This window comes from Mus caroli, chromosome 15 (genome assembly GCF_900094665.2).
Source record: "Mus caroli chromosome 15, CAROLI_EIJ_v1.1, whole genome shotgun sequence".
Lineage (NCBI taxonomy): Eukaryota > Metazoa > Chordata > Mammalia > Rodentia > Muridae > Mus > Mus caroli.
The window spans coordinates 93,839,643-93,854,739 of NC_034584.1; the positions used below are offsets into that span (position 1 = coordinate 93,839,643).

General features: G+C 46.0%; 1 protein-coding gene across 3 annotated transcripts in view; it reads left to right on the plus strand.

The window, feature by feature from the left end:
• Window positions 1-15,097, plus strand: part of Dip2b (disco interacting protein 2 homolog B) — a 186,644-nt gene that overhangs the window by 100,290 nt on the left and 71,257 nt on the right. For 2 of the 3 annotated variants that reach the window (XM_029469542.1, XM_029469543.1), the window contains exons 4-5: window positions 4,135-4,260; window positions 13,057-13,269. In XM_029469542.1, the coding sequence (XP_029325402.1) occupies window positions 4,135-4,260; window positions 13,057-13,269 (339 nt within the window). The remainder of the gene's footprint in view (window positions 1-4,134; window positions 4,261-13,056; window positions 13,270-15,097) is intronic. The other variant, XM_029469544.1, reaches the window with a different exon arrangement.

The following is a 15,097-nucleotide window of genomic DNA, read 5'->3' on the forward strand; positions in this document are numbered from 1 at the left end:
CCTGCCTCTGCCTCCCGAGTGCTGGGATTAAAGGCGTGCGCCACCACGCCCGGCTAAGATATGGCAATCTTGATTCAAGTAGACTTAGGGAATACTAAAATTGTATGATAAATATAAGTGTCACATAAAATTATTTCATTCTAGAACCCAACGTAAGTAAGTTAGTACTATGGTCTTAGAAGCAATATCCCAAACCGGGCATGGTAGTTAGTGCATGCCTGTAATCCCAGCATGCAGGAGACTGAACATTAGTATTCATAGGAACTTGAGACAAAAGTAGATCCAACTATTGAGCTGGTGTGTCTTACCAAGTTCTTACTTAGTATTGTATGTATTTAAATGATTTTTATAATATATCATTACTTCTTTTTTATCTTGGTGATTCTAGGAATTGAAGTAGGATTGGAATAGGGCTTCACACATTGCAGACAGGTGCTTGGCCTTGGAGCTCCCCACAGTTTATTCTTCTTACTGAGGACAAAAAGATCCATAAACCTGTGGTGTAATCACACTCACACAACAGGGCAGGCTTGTTGGGACTCACCTGGGAATAGGAATGAGCTGGTGTGACTTCTACATGAGCACCTGGGCACCATGGGTACTGAGCTACAACTGTGATGCTGCCATGACCAAGGCAACGTGTGTGTGTGTGTGTGTGTGTGTGTGTGTGTGTGTGTGTGTGTGGCAGAGGCTGACTCCATGGCCCTTGTGCTGGAGCAGAAGCTGAGCGCTCACATCTTGAGATACAACCACGAAGCAGAGAACTCCCTGGGAATGATGTTACTTAAGCCCACTCCCAGGGACACACCTCCTACCCGAAAGGCCACACCTCTCATTCCTTCCCAAACAGTTCCACCAACTGGGGACCAAGCATTCAAACATAAAGCCTGTGGGGGCCACTCTCAGTCAAACCACCATAGGTTTATCTATTTACAGCCTAAACAGATAATAAATGAAGTAAGAATGTCTAAAAGCTTACAATAGATTTTTGTAGGTTCTCTCTAAAGATGTTCAGTAACTCTAATGAGAAATAGAAATTGAAGCAACTATTAGATACACCATTGTTTAAATTGGGGACAAAAAAAAAGCTAAACAAGGATTGGACATAGTTGAAGCTGATTGGTACCATAGCACTTGAGAGACTGAGGCAAGAAGATTGGGAGTTCAAGACCAGTTTGGGCAACATATGGTTCCTGCCTCAAACAACATCAACAGCAAAAAAAAAAGCCAAAAGAGCAAGGTACTGGGGAGCTGTCTCAGTTGATAAAGCACTTGCTGTGCAAGAATAAGGACTTAAGATCAGAGGGTCCCAGCGGCTTCCTGGCTAGCCAGTCTAGCCAGAGTTGGGAGCTCCCAGGACAGCCAGAGAATCTGAGCTTCCCTTTCCAAAAAAAAAAAAAAAAAAAAACAGTGAAAAGAACCATAAACGTCCAAGTGGACCCTTGGTGTGCACAGGCACGTGCACAAACATTCACATACATACACGAGCATGAAGACTATGGGGAAGCCAGCATGCTTAGGCACTTTGCTGGTAGGAAAACAGGAATGCCTTTACGATACAGTAAAACAAAATTAAGAATGTAACGTAGTTGTAGAGGGCCTAGCATGTGTAAAGCCCTGTGCCTCATCTCCAGCAGGATATGAACCTATTAATAAGAAGTACATACTCATCAATTTTATTCCTTTCCTTGGAGTTAATTCTGAGGGAATAATTAGATGAATCTTAAACTGAACATATTGAACTAGTCTTGTTATGTACAGTAGTAAGAAAAATGAAAGCAACCTAGTATTTGATATTAAATGGTTGCTTAAATTATAATCTGTTAATTCAGTAAAGTACTACGGAGCCTTTTAAAGCTGTGCTATAGAACTGTTTACACAATAAGCGTTTTTATTTGGGCTGTGCAGGGGTGGCTGCCCGGAAGATCCTGCTCAGTGCAGACTGGGTGGTGGGTGGGGTGAGGCTTGACCAACTCAGCTGCCATCCATCCAGGTCCAGATGCAGCTCTTAGAGTCAGTCAGTCCCAATACCTCCTCCATGTGTGAGCTGCTGGGCTGCTAGGAAGAGCCAGTGCTGCAGAACCAGATAGGGAGCACATCATTGGCACCAACGATGAAGACCTGAAGTCTCAGCGATGGTCTAGTAGTTATGGTGCTTTAGAGATCAGAGACCAGTGGCCTGTGGCCATGAGTATTTGCATGGAGAGCTGTGCGGTCAAAGCTGTACTGAGTGATGGGCTGTAGTTTCCTGTGCCCCTGCAAGGGACAAGAGGAATTAGTGATGGAGGGGTGGGGGATGAAGGAGTGCAGCGTTACATGTGCTCTGGAGAAAAGCTCACCTACCTCCCTCTGCCACCTGAGGCCATGTGCGTGTCTGTGGCCCACGGAGCCTTGAGGTCCTGCTGCAGGGCGACTGATGTCCATGGCCTATGTTTCTACCAAAGGCCATGTGCGCGTCTGTGGTATGTGCTGCCACCTGAAGCCATGCTGATGGTTTTGGGTCAGCCTGCTGCCACAGACTGTTGGTGACCATGATTTGCGCTGCCACCAGAGCCCATGCTGAGGTCCATGGCACATACATGGGCTGGAGCCCATGTGGGATCCATGAACCGTGCTCCTGTTGACTATAAAGGGCAAGGAAACTTGTCCTGCACTGATCTCTATGCCTGCAGGCTCAGAGTCGAGGAGAGAAACATAAAAGGCTCCTATGACTCCCCTGCCCTCCTCGAAAAGTAGCAACCTAGACAGGAAGTCACCAAAGAGAACTTTTAAATACTGTGGTAAGGATGTTGAGTTAGGTCTCCACTATACATGGCGACTGGTGGGGGTTGGGGTAGTGAAGTACTCACTTTTCTTTAAGGGGCTAGCTACTGGGAGTTCAAATTGGGCTTTTAAAAAATCTTTGTGTGTGTGTGTGGGGGGCACAAAAGTGGGGAGAGCAGACCTTGGAGGAGAGGGAAGGAAGAGTGATTGGGGCTATATAGTGCAAAATTCCCAAAGAATCAATAAAAATATTATGTTAAAAGAGGTTTTATTTGTGTTAGGGCTGTCTTGGTTTTACAAACAGCTGCCTATTCGGGCTGCTTAGCTGGTGTAGAACACAGAAGGAAATAGCTGAGAAAGAAGAGGAGAAAACTCCAGGGATCTCACTTGAAGTTCAGAATCTCTCCTTTCTGGGTCATTGTCATTAACTCAAATCTGCTCTAGGACCTATACTTTCTGATTCAGAGTTTAAATTTCTCCAAAGAAGAATCTGATTGGACCAGCTGCTCATCTGAGGTCACACTTCCAGAGCAGAGATAACTGGCAGGATGTGGCAGAAGCCATTCCTGGGCAAGGAGAGATGGTCAGCTGGGAAGCGCCTGGAGGTTGACCCACCTCAGTGGGATCTGTGAGAGCATCCTTCTTTCCCTGTTAGTCTCTGTGTGTGAAGTGCATGTGTGTGTGCTTGTGTGTGCAAGTGCTTGTATTGGTGTGAGTGGGTGTGTACTTGTGAGTGCAAGGGAGTGGAGGTCGGAGGTCCAAGTCGGACATCTTGTAAGACGTCTTCTGCAGAGTGAGAGCCTGTTTTGTAGTTGGTGTGGAGAATCCAGAGTTCTGTTTGGAATATGTTAATTTTAAGGTTCCTATGGCTCCTGTAAGTTGTGTGCAGACTGGCAGACATGTCACGTGTGCCCTTGTGACTTTCTAGACCAGTGTCACCCCTTCTGTTCCTGTGGCATAGAAGTGTCTCAACCAGGCTCTTTCTCTGACTGCTCAGCATACCCTAAGCTGCTGTCATTGGAAGTGCTCTAATTCAGCATCCTCGCTTTAGGACACATCTAATTATCTCCTTAGAATTAACTCCAGTGTGCTGTAGAGACAGAGCTCCCTGTGGGCACAGATGCTTGCCGGGCTCCGCCCTCTCGTCAGCCCTTCACTCCTGGTTGTGCAATCAGTCTTCATCATTCTCTGAAATTACCCTTGACTTCTTTTGTTTCCATCTTTGGTTTATCTTAATTGATCTGACTCAAAAGATAAGTAAAACCACCTAAGCCTCCACTTGGCATTTTTAACAATCTGAGCACCAAGAGTTCACCCCTCAGAAGTTACAGCCCTGCCTGAGTGCAAATGTCCATGTGCTTAACTTTCCAGATATCCACACGGAAGCAGTCCAAGCTGCTCTGGCAAAACACAAAGAACAGAAAATGGCTTTGCCAATGCCCACCAAGAGGCGGTCCACATTTGTCCAGTCTCCTGCGGATGCCTGCACGCCTCCGGGTAGGTGTATCACCTTCCACTTTGAGAGTTACTGCATGGGCATTTGGAAATACTCCTTTTCCTTTCTGAGGGGTGACCTGGAACTGCCCACACTTCAAACAAACCTAAGGAGTGCACTCTGAAGGGAGCTGGTGAGCAGCAATAACAAGGCCCTCTAAGACCTGGACAGACAGACTGCCTCCTCCTGAGCCTGACTCACCTAGCAAGCGCAGGCACAGGCCCGTTTTTGAGGAATTTTGGATGTTTTGTGTCTCCAAATGCAATTGGTAGTCATAGATTTAACCCATTAGTCTCCTCAATTGATGTTTTATCTCAACAGCCAGCATAGGAGTAGGTGGACTTGGGACAGAAATCTTTGTGCTGTTAGAGATTTTAGGAGCATGATAATACAAATTTGATACAGATCTAAAAAAATAGACATCTGTTAATATATTCTTATATCTTTAAAGTGTTCTTTTCTATGTGAGGTCCAGAAGTAAGTGGGAAATAGATATCCTTCCCTCTCCACTTACCAGACTTGGAATTTATTCCTCCCAATGTAAAGTTTCTTTCTTGTTCACAATGTTTTACCAAGCCGGGCAGTGGTGGCGCACGCCTTTAATCCCGGCACTTGGGAGGCAGAGGCAGAATGAGTTCCAGGACACCCAGGTCTATACAGAGAAACTCTGTCTTGAAAAAAATATAGCAGAACAGAATGTTTTGCCAAATTTATTAGAGAAGAAGAAGAAGAAGAAACAACAACAACAACAACAACAAAAAACCCTTATTTTTTCTTTAGCTCAAATACCAGACAATATTTTTTAACTTATTTATTTTATGTGTGTGAGTGTTGTGCTTGTATGTATCTGTGTATACTGTGTACATGCCTGGTGCCCTTGGAGGCCAGAAGAGGGTAACAGGTTCCATAGAACCATAGTCACAAAGTGTTTCAAGGGCTGGGCACTGAACCTTGGTCCACAGTAAGAGCGGCGCAGCTCTTAACCCCTGCCATGGCTTTGGCAAGCTTCCCTGGGAGCCCTGTGGCCGTTCCCTGGTCACAGCTGCCACGCTGGGCTTTGCTGTGGGTCCATGCTCATGTCACTGTTCCCTTCTGGGTTTGCCGAACTTCTCAGGGCACTTGAGTCTGCTGTGGGCTCGTTAGCTGTGTGCGCTTCCTTCCCCACACATTTGTGGTGTCTGTGTGTGAAAGGGAAATAGCTCTGCGGCTTCAAGTGTTTCTCAAAATGGAACCCAGGACGCCTCTGGCAGACTAACACAATGAGGCATTTTGTGTCCATAGTGGTGCATGCTTCAGGCCTACTCATTCAGAGTCTTGGATGGATTCCCTTCCCCATTTGTGCACTGTACAAGATGGGTCCTGGGCACAAAGAGGGCTCTCAGTCTTGTAGCCGTCCATGTTGGCAGATTCCCTGCAGAATAGCTGAAGGTTCAGTTTCAGTAAATGGCAAAGGGCGGGGAGCAGTGTGACATGCAGCCCTCTCCCAGCCTCTGACAAGGCACTGTGGCTTCAGAGTAAATGGCTGCTCTCATGGCTCTGGGTTAGAAGAGAGAGCCCACCAAAGAATTGAGAAGGCTCTCAAGGAATGGGAACCTGTTTGGCAGGCCTTTCATAAAAGTCACTGCCACAGGGAACTTAGCAGCTCTGGAACCAAATCACAGCTGTTCACTGTTGAATGGAACCATAGTCCTTTGCAGTCTACTGCAAGCCTCTATATTTCTAAATATGCATGCTCTGTTCTTGTGGAACCTTCAAGAATTTTGTACCATAATGCTCTTGATCACATTCCAGGTGTTAATAATTTCATAACAAAGACACAGTCCTCTCTTCTGAGACCTGACTCAGCAGATCAGAGTGATCAGGCTCCCTGTCCCTTACCTTCTGTTCTAGGGACTTCTGAATAGCATTCAAAACACCTCCATGTGCTATTAAGGACATCTGTGATGCAAGTAGAAAATCTCTCCCATCAAGAGATGTTAAGGAGCTGGGCATGGTGGCGCACGCCTTTAATCCCAGCACTCGGGAGGCAGAGGCAGGCAGATTTCTGAGTTCAAGACCAGCCTGGTCTACAGAGTGAGTTCCAGGACAGCCAGGGCTACACAGAGAAACCCTGTCTCGGAGGAAAAAAAACCCCAAAACAACAACAACAACAAATAATAATAATAATAATAATAATAATAATAATAAAACAAAACAAAAAAAACAAACTCCGAGATGTTGAGGTCCCTCCAGGCTCTCACACAGCCCCCAGTGTGATAGATCTTGGCGTTCTCATTCAACTGTTCTGCATGTACCCAGGTACAAGTACTTTGCTCCAGAGAGGGAAGGTTTGAGACCTATATCCTCAAGTTCTGCTTGCTTCTTCTGTTAGCAGTGGAATTTGCTGCTTTTGGGGGCAGTGGTGATGCCCAGCACTCAGGAGCAGTGGAAGGCAAATCTCTGAGTTCTAGGCCAGCCTGCTCTACAGAGTAAGTTTCAGGATAGCCGGAGCCACATAGAGAAACCCTGTCTCAGAACAAACAAGCAAGCAAAAGTGGCTTGGCTGCTCCTTTTGTAGTTGAAGCTACTTAATGTGTCCTAGGACCTGCAACCTCTTAACTCAGGGGCATCACATAGTTTTATCTAGCTGTGTCCTTTTGCTAGTCCTGAGGACTAAAGTTAAGAAGCTGTATTCTAGGGAAGAAGAAGAGGAGGAGGAGGAGGAGGAATGATAGGATTGCTCATCATTGAATATTTTTAAAGTCAGCATCTGGCCAGTTATACAATGGTCAGAACACAGGCAGCTGGGGTGGCTCAATGGAGTTTGAACCTCCAGCTCCTTCCTAGGCTGGGTGCAGTGGTGCACATCTGTAACCCTAGCACTGTGTGGGGAGGAGGCAAGTGGGCTCCTAGGGCTCACTGGCCAGCCAGGCAGCCAGTCACCAAACCTATGTCAACCTCTGGCCTCCAGAAGCACACACCTGCAAGCACACCTCACCCACACATACAACCTCCTGTATACACACAGTCCTCTTCGATCTTTGTACATTGACTGTCAGCCCACAGATCTGTGTGCTGTGTTGTGTGGAGCTCACTTCTGGGGCACAAGTCACTCGGCTCTCGCTGTGGGAGGTGCAGTCTCCTGGATTACTAACCGGATGAAAATTGAGAGCTGCCTGATCAAACGGGTTTAAGGAGGAAAAGCTTTAAGGGGGAGGACGTTTGGCTTTATTTATGGTGTCATGCAGTTTAGAAGCAATGAGAATAGTTGGCATGGAAAATGATTTGTCTTTTTTTCATAAATGACTCTCAAATACGACCTCAGTTAACCTAAAATGTGATTATTGACGCCTATGCTAAACTGCCGTGGATTAGAAAACTCAAGTTTTCTAAGTGTGCAGTGACTCCTAGTGTTAGCGCCTGTGGCCTTCCCCATCCTTTACTGCCTGAGTGACTGTGCTGCAGTTGTCTCATGTGCTGATGTCATGAGGCGATGACCTCGGCTCTCTTTATAGAGGTCCTTTGTGTAACGCCACTGCTCATTCATACAGAAATAAATACAGTGCTGACCCACAGACTAACTTATTTATTTCTGTTTCCGGGCTTCCCTGCAGCCTGTGAGGTTATCGTTTGCTGCAGTGAGAGAGGGCAGGTGACACCAAGTGGAGGGAAGCTGCATGTGGACGTGTGCTCTGACAAGGTCATACTTGCCAGTGATGGACTGGACGACAAGGAAAAGCTTTTCTCCATAATGTGTTAATCTCACATTAACATAATTACATAAGAATGATGTCCTGGGGCACACTGGGCATTACTAGTTTTCATCTACCTCAGAGATGTTTTATGGGATTGTCATGCCTTACCCTGTGCCAAGGACTTTCACTAAGACTGCCATGCCAGACTGTGTTTCCTGTAAGTGTTTGCAAGATCGGGAGAGCAGTGGTTCTGCAGACAGGAGATAGCCAGATGCTCATTGTCAGTGGGTAACGGTTAGACTCAGTCCTTACCAACCCTAAGTGTCACAGGCAGGGAACCCTTCTCACCTGACAGTTGCCTATATATGCACAGTACCACAGAGGGGTAGGCCTAACCAGCCATCACCTCCTGAGAGCTGCCATTCTGTCACTTAAATGTTACTTGAAAGAGAATCCCTAGGCTGGGGATGAGGCTCAGCATGAAGCCACCCTCCCTTCAGTCCCTAGCACCACACAACAGATTTGGTAGCAGGAGAAATGGCTCTTCTGTGTGAAGCGCTTGCTTGCAGTCACCTGCTCCATGCCCAAGTGAGATGTCGCACTACTTTGTAGTGATTGTTAGAGTGGACGCTCATCCATCATGTCGGTACACTGTGGCTTACTTGCTCCCCTGAGCCGTTGTCTAGACCTAATTTTGTTACCTGTTGTGTGGGCCCAGAGGCGGGATCTATTGTTCCTTTCTTCTTTTCTAAAAGTTTTTTTTTTAAGTTTTGTATGCCTGAGGGCTTTGGCTATATGTATATATATGCACTGTGCCATCTCCTAGAACTGGAGTTACAGACTCTTGTGAGCTGCCATGTGGGAGCTGGGAACTGAACCTGGGTCTTCTGGAAGAGTGTCCAGTGTTTTTAACTCCTGAGTCATGGCTCCAGCTCTGGTGGGCGCTGTCCTCCAGGGCCTGTCCACTCAGTGCTCCTCAGCACGTCTCTGCTTTCAGGTGGTGTCTGTTTCAGGTGCCATTTTCATTCTTGTAAGTCTTATCAAGTTTCAAGTTAAGTCTTTTTCAAATTTTGAAAAGCCTTTTCAAATTTGATTTTTACAGTTTTATTCAATTAAGATTGACATAATATAAGTAACTTTGGAGGGGACAGTTGATGCTGTCTTCATACAACCCAAGCCTGTAGCTATAGCTGCAGCCTAACAGCACATACTTAGGTATGTATTTTGCCAGGTTGTGACATAGAAACACAGTTAAGATAATGCCCATCTCTGCAGTCTCCTGAGTTCTTCACGGTCCTCTCACCCCTGATAACCACTGCTTCGCTCTCCTTGTCTGTGTGTTGGCTTGTGTTTTCTCTAGGTGTTTATGCAATAGAGCCATGCAGTTTTGTCTCCCCACCACCACCACCACACACACACAGGTAGAGCAGGAGGGATGGGCTAACTTTCATTCACCCTAAGTATTTTGAAACTCTTCCATGTTGTATCCATCCCAATAGATGGCTCATGGCTGAGTCCGACTAGAGTCTATCCATCCATTTGTCTGTGCTTGGGCATTTGGGTTGTTTCCTCTTTTACGTTGTTACTGGGAATCAAACCTGGGTCTTTTGGAAGAACGTCCAGTGCCCTTAACTGCTCAGCCAGTTCTTCAGCCCCAAGTGTTCACTTTTTTAAAATAAACATTTTTTTTCTTCTCACTCTGGCCTGCCTGCTCCAGCCCTAAAATAAACATTTTTAATATAATGTCCACATGACTAAAGTCATAGCAGCCTGGAAAAGTTAGTAAACTGGGGACTTCTCTTCTCTTAAAAACAATAAGCAAATCATTTCTATGTCTCCTAATTGGTTACAAATAGATGGTAGACTTCTGATGAACACTATCAAGTGGTGCCTGATAAATCACGTCACTCCACAACAGGCAAACCATGCTTTTAGAATTGGTCTCGGGGCTGGGGTTGGGGCTGGGGCTGGGGCTGGGGCTGGGGCTGGGGCTGGGGCTGGAGCTCAAGAGCAGTGTGTGCTTGCCTAGCGCTAAGGCTTAGGCTTATTCCCTAGAACCACCATCTGAGCAAAGTAGTAACTCCTACTGTATTTATTCCCAGCACTCGGGAGGCAGGAGGACTGATTGTCATGAGTTCAAAGCCAAGCTATCCAGAAATAGATAACAATACGCTGGGTCAGTGCAATGGCTTAGGAGGTAATGGCATTTTCTGCCAAGCCCGACAGCCTGATGCCCAGGGCCCAGAGAGGCAGGAGAAAACCAGCACCCACACTGCCCTCCAACCCCAGAGGCGCCCCCGGCACGCATGTCCCCTGCAAATCAACCCCAGAGGTGCACCCTGGCACGCGTGTCCACTGCAAATCCATTCCTGAATTTGAAAACAAATTTCTACAATTATTCCTGGTTGACAATGGCTTTTTTTTTAAGCTACAAAAGAAATTATTTAAAAGATCTCATTTTGATTTTTTAAAAAGTGTGGGCTCAGACAAGTATGGTTGGTCATGCCTAAACCCATGGGTGTGGGATCTGAACTTGGGTCCTCTGCAGAAGTAAGTGCTTGTTAACCACTGAGCCATCTCGCCAGTGCCTTATTTAAATTGTTATTAAGGAAAATATCAGATACTGTGTCAGATCAGAAAGATAGAATCCCCTTTTTATCAGAAGTCCAGTGCTTGGGAAGGGACTGATGTTGATTGTAGCTGCAGGCTGCCTGCTGGCCCCGCAGTGAAGTGAGCCCTTGGCACCTTGTGCCCCTGATGTCTGTCCTCGTTACTGTCATTCTCTGTTTTGCTCGTGAGCTTCAGCTGGTTCCTGGTTGGTTTGTTTTGTTTAAAGATTTATTTACTTTAAGCATTCACCATTGCTTTCCTTAGACTCACCAGAAGAGGGCGTCAGATCCCATTACAGATGGTTGTGAGCCACCATGTGGTTGCTGGGAATTGAACTCAGGACCTTTGGAAGAACAGTCAGTGCTCTTAACCACTGAGCCATCTCTCCAGCCCTCCTGTTCGTTTTATTAATTGCCTGAGATGTGCTCTGTTTTCTGTCCCTGCATCCTCTCTAACTTCCTCTCTACCTGATGCCGTCCCTCCTGCCTCTCAGCCAATCAATCCCTGCTCATGCTGCAGAGCAGAGGAGCATGGACTCCTGCCCGTCTCTGAACCTATGAACCTATGCAAGCAGGGCTGTGTGTGTCTCGCCAGGCTGCTCGTCGCCCAACTGGTGTAGAGCTCCGTCCTGTTGCTGAGTGGATGAGCAGTCCTCACAATTAATCATTTCAACCTCAAGGTCCAAGTAGAGTGCTGGGCCTCAAGGTTCAAATGAAAGGCAGACAGCAAAGCCATGTCCCCCTAGCCTGTGCCACTCCGTAGCTGTAAGCCATTAGACACCCAGAGGAGGACTGGCAAACAAAGCAGGTAATTGAACTGAAACACTATACCTAATTATATAATTGATCAAATACAAAAGCATAATGCAATTAGTTTTCCATAAATCCAATAATGAAAATACTGGTTTTACTATCTATAAAAATTGATTTATTTTGGTTTTAGACTTACACAAATTAAACAGTAAGGGCAGCTTGTAAATCCAGAGGCCTCTGTGGGATCTGAGATGTCACCCAAAACACTTTGTTCTTTTGATGAGTCACAAGTCTCACTCTTCCCTGCCCCCACTTCTTTCAGGATAGAGCTAAAAAGGGTGTTTTCTAGAAATTATAATGCTGTCTTTAAATACTGCTCTCTTGTGTTTAGCTTTGACCATTCCCTGTTATGTTATGTGTCTTCTCCTTTAGGGAGCCTTGCTTTATCGGTGAAATCTCTGGGGTCTCCATCTGTCTCTGTGTTTGCCTGTCTATCTGTGTTTTCTTCCCTCCCTCCCCCTCCTCCATCTCACAGCTCCTTATAATGTGTTCCGGTTACACTGACGTACTTAGACCCTGGGCCGAGATCAGTCCCCCTCCCATAGACTTCTCCACTTGGTCAATTTCTAAAAGCAATGTTGTATTCTAGTGTCGGGTGGTATGTTGTCAGTGCCACACTGTGTGGCTTTTTAATGGCACATACTATCTCATAGACAGTCATACGTCTAAGAGTCCCTAGGACCTGACTTAGTTTCCGGCACATAGTGCATTGGGAATCATCACAAGGCTTGCACTTGGGTCTCCTTTGCTGTGAGGTAATGCGCTGCTGGTGTCCTGAACAAGAAGCGAAGGCTGTGAGCGTTGGAGCTCTGGTTTTGTAGATTTACAGATTCTGGATTACCATAATGGGGTTTCATAGTTTGTTTTGGTGGGGTTTAAATCCCCACCATGGTGTGTTAGCGACTCTCCTGCTCTCTTATTTACTTCTCCAGCGCTCTGACGCACTGCATGACCTGGACCCACTCATTCACCTGAATTAGGCAAAAGTTTCTGCAAATCTGAGCATGACTTTTTTAAATTCAAAAACGAACAGACAAACAAAATCTGGGTATGTGGTAGTTGGCTTACACAGGACATGTGAGGCCCTGGGACTGGGGATGTAGTGGGTAGCCTACACCTTAGAGAGTCCCAGCCTATGATAACTCTGGCTTCTCCCCAGCTTTGGCCTCCCTGTATATGGTTGGACTTTTTCTAGGCAAGATGTTCTCATTTAGGCCTGGTTCCTGAAGTCAGTCAGGCTGAAAGGCACCAGGGAATTGTCAGTCTTCTTTAACTGACTGCCCGTGTGTGGAAACCACCCCTTCCAGCTTTGGCCAGCTGCTTTTCTAGTAGAGCAGGCAGTGCCTCGGGGGCTAAGGCAGTTTCACATCCCACTTGAGTTCCCTATCAGCAATTCTCACTGGAGCTTTCCACAGAAATAAATGGCGCCTGTCTTCTGCCGCCATCCTTTCCTTTTAAGCAGAGACAGATACCCACAAAACCCCACTTGGCCACCCGTCACAAGTCTCTGTTAAGTAGACAAACTGGAATTTAGACATTAAGTAATCTCAGAACAGGAAAATACTTCGGAGATGTCACCACTAACCTAACTTCAGAATGCTAGTGTTCCCTGATGTCAGCATCAGGTGTGCAGGCAATGAGCAAGAACTGAAGTCTGTGCTCAAGGCAGGATCGACCCTTGTTTTTTTCTAATTCCACACAGACACGTCTTCGGCCTCTGAGGATGAGGGCTCTCTGAGACGCCAAGCTGCGCTCTCTGCTGCCTTGCAACAGAGCTTGCAGAATGCTGAGTCCTGGATCAACCGCTCCATTCAGGGGTCGTCCACTTCTTCATCCGCGTCTTCCACGCTGTCCCACGGAGAGGCCAAAGGAACCAGTGGGTCCCTAGCTGATGTATTTGCCAATACTCGAATAGGTAGGAGCTGGATCTACCCAAGAAACCCACCTGATGTTCCACTTGGCACCCAGTATCCAGGAAACAGTTTATGATTGTGTTAAGTTTTCGATGGCCTAGAAAGTTTGATCACAGAGAACAGTTAATGAGGTAGAGAGGGAAAGGCCACAGTGTATTCATTGCAGGGTGATGGGCGTCATCGCCAGGATTGTACAGAACATCCCTCACCTGAAGCCATATCTATTTCTGTAAGCAATACTGAAGCTGCGAAATAGAACACCAGTCTGAGTATGGGTTTATCCAAAAAAAAAAAAAGTCCCTATGTCAGAGCTTCTAAAGCATTTAGCAGCTCAGATTTCCCAGGGATATTGTCTGCATTTCATACAGCATGCATAGCTAACTGGTGCAGATTCCACACCAAGCCATTTTCAGAAAGACCTTTTGTCTTTAGCCTAAAGACTGGATTTATGTCGCTTGCTGCTGTGGCGTTGCTGCATGAGCAGTGTGCAGGTGGAGGGTCAGTCGGCATGCTGAGCTGCTGCTGCTGCTGCTGCTGCTGCTGCTGCTGCTGCTGCTGTGTGGAGTGCTGTGGCTTGCCTCTGCTTTATGCAATTGTGAATTTTGGTGTTGTTTCCCAAGGTCTCTGCTTCCCTTCCTCAAATCCAGCGCCCCGCCCCGCCCTTGTGCTGTGTCTGTTGTCTTACCTGTTTCCTTGACAACCAGTCACATTTCGTTGTTTTAGTTGGCATCTCAGCAACCTTCCTTATCACATTTATATAACATTTCAATTTGATTTCTGAAAAGGCTGGAAAATTTTAATTTAACATTATAGTTTTTAAGGACGATACCTACCTTGTTAGTATAATTGCCACATAAAAGCTACCCGCCATCCACGGTAGCCCCCTCAACCCTGTATCACACCTCTCATGGCCGCCATACGCAGACAGCCCTGTTTTCCACCACACCATCACAGACAACAAACCTCTGAGATGTGAGAATTTACATAGAATATATGTTAAAGAGCTTTTCCCTTGCAAAGGGAAGTCCAGACACCTCTGTCACCTGTCTGGGTTTTGTTACAACCATTCCACATCCTCCTTGTGCTTCTGTTAACTTTTAAAACTGAGTTACAGAGACCACCACGTGCAGTGTTGCTACTTTTGGATGTTAGTGATTACCCACGTAATTCCTGTTCCTTAAAGAGACTATCGTCTCTTAAGAGCATGGTGGCACACACCCTTGACACCAGCACTCAGGAGACATCATGAACATGGTACATGTTTATAATTATATTGTTCTTTTTGTGATTTTAAAGCATAGCACTGTTTGTCTGTGCCTTAGCTCACTTAGCCTCTTACAAAGACTGCCCAGATGAACTTGCTGGATCAAAGACAATATGCATTTCTAATTGGGCCAATCCAGCACTTGGAAGGTGGGGCAGGATTGAGGCTAACCTGGGCTACATAGCAGGATCACTTCTTGAGAAACAGACAAAACAAAGCACAGAGCTGGGTGTGCTGGCACACACATGTAATCCCAGCACTCACAAGGCTGAGCTAGAAGACTCACAAATTCAAAGTCTTCTGAGGTCCAAGAGACAAAAAGAAAACACTGATGCCTTCTCAGCCACGCTAAACCACAATGGACTCATGCCAGTGTGTTTCAGATTTTAAAAAGTTATTAAATTATAAAGTATTAAATTTATAAGACTCATAATCACAGGGCTTTGAAGCTCAGAAATCTTACTCTCAAAGCAATCTTACAATCTTTCCCTCCTCTTACCTTTAGTGGTTTTATTATTTTAAATTGTACAGTTTACTTCCTCTAATTTTCTTTTTTTTTTTTTTAA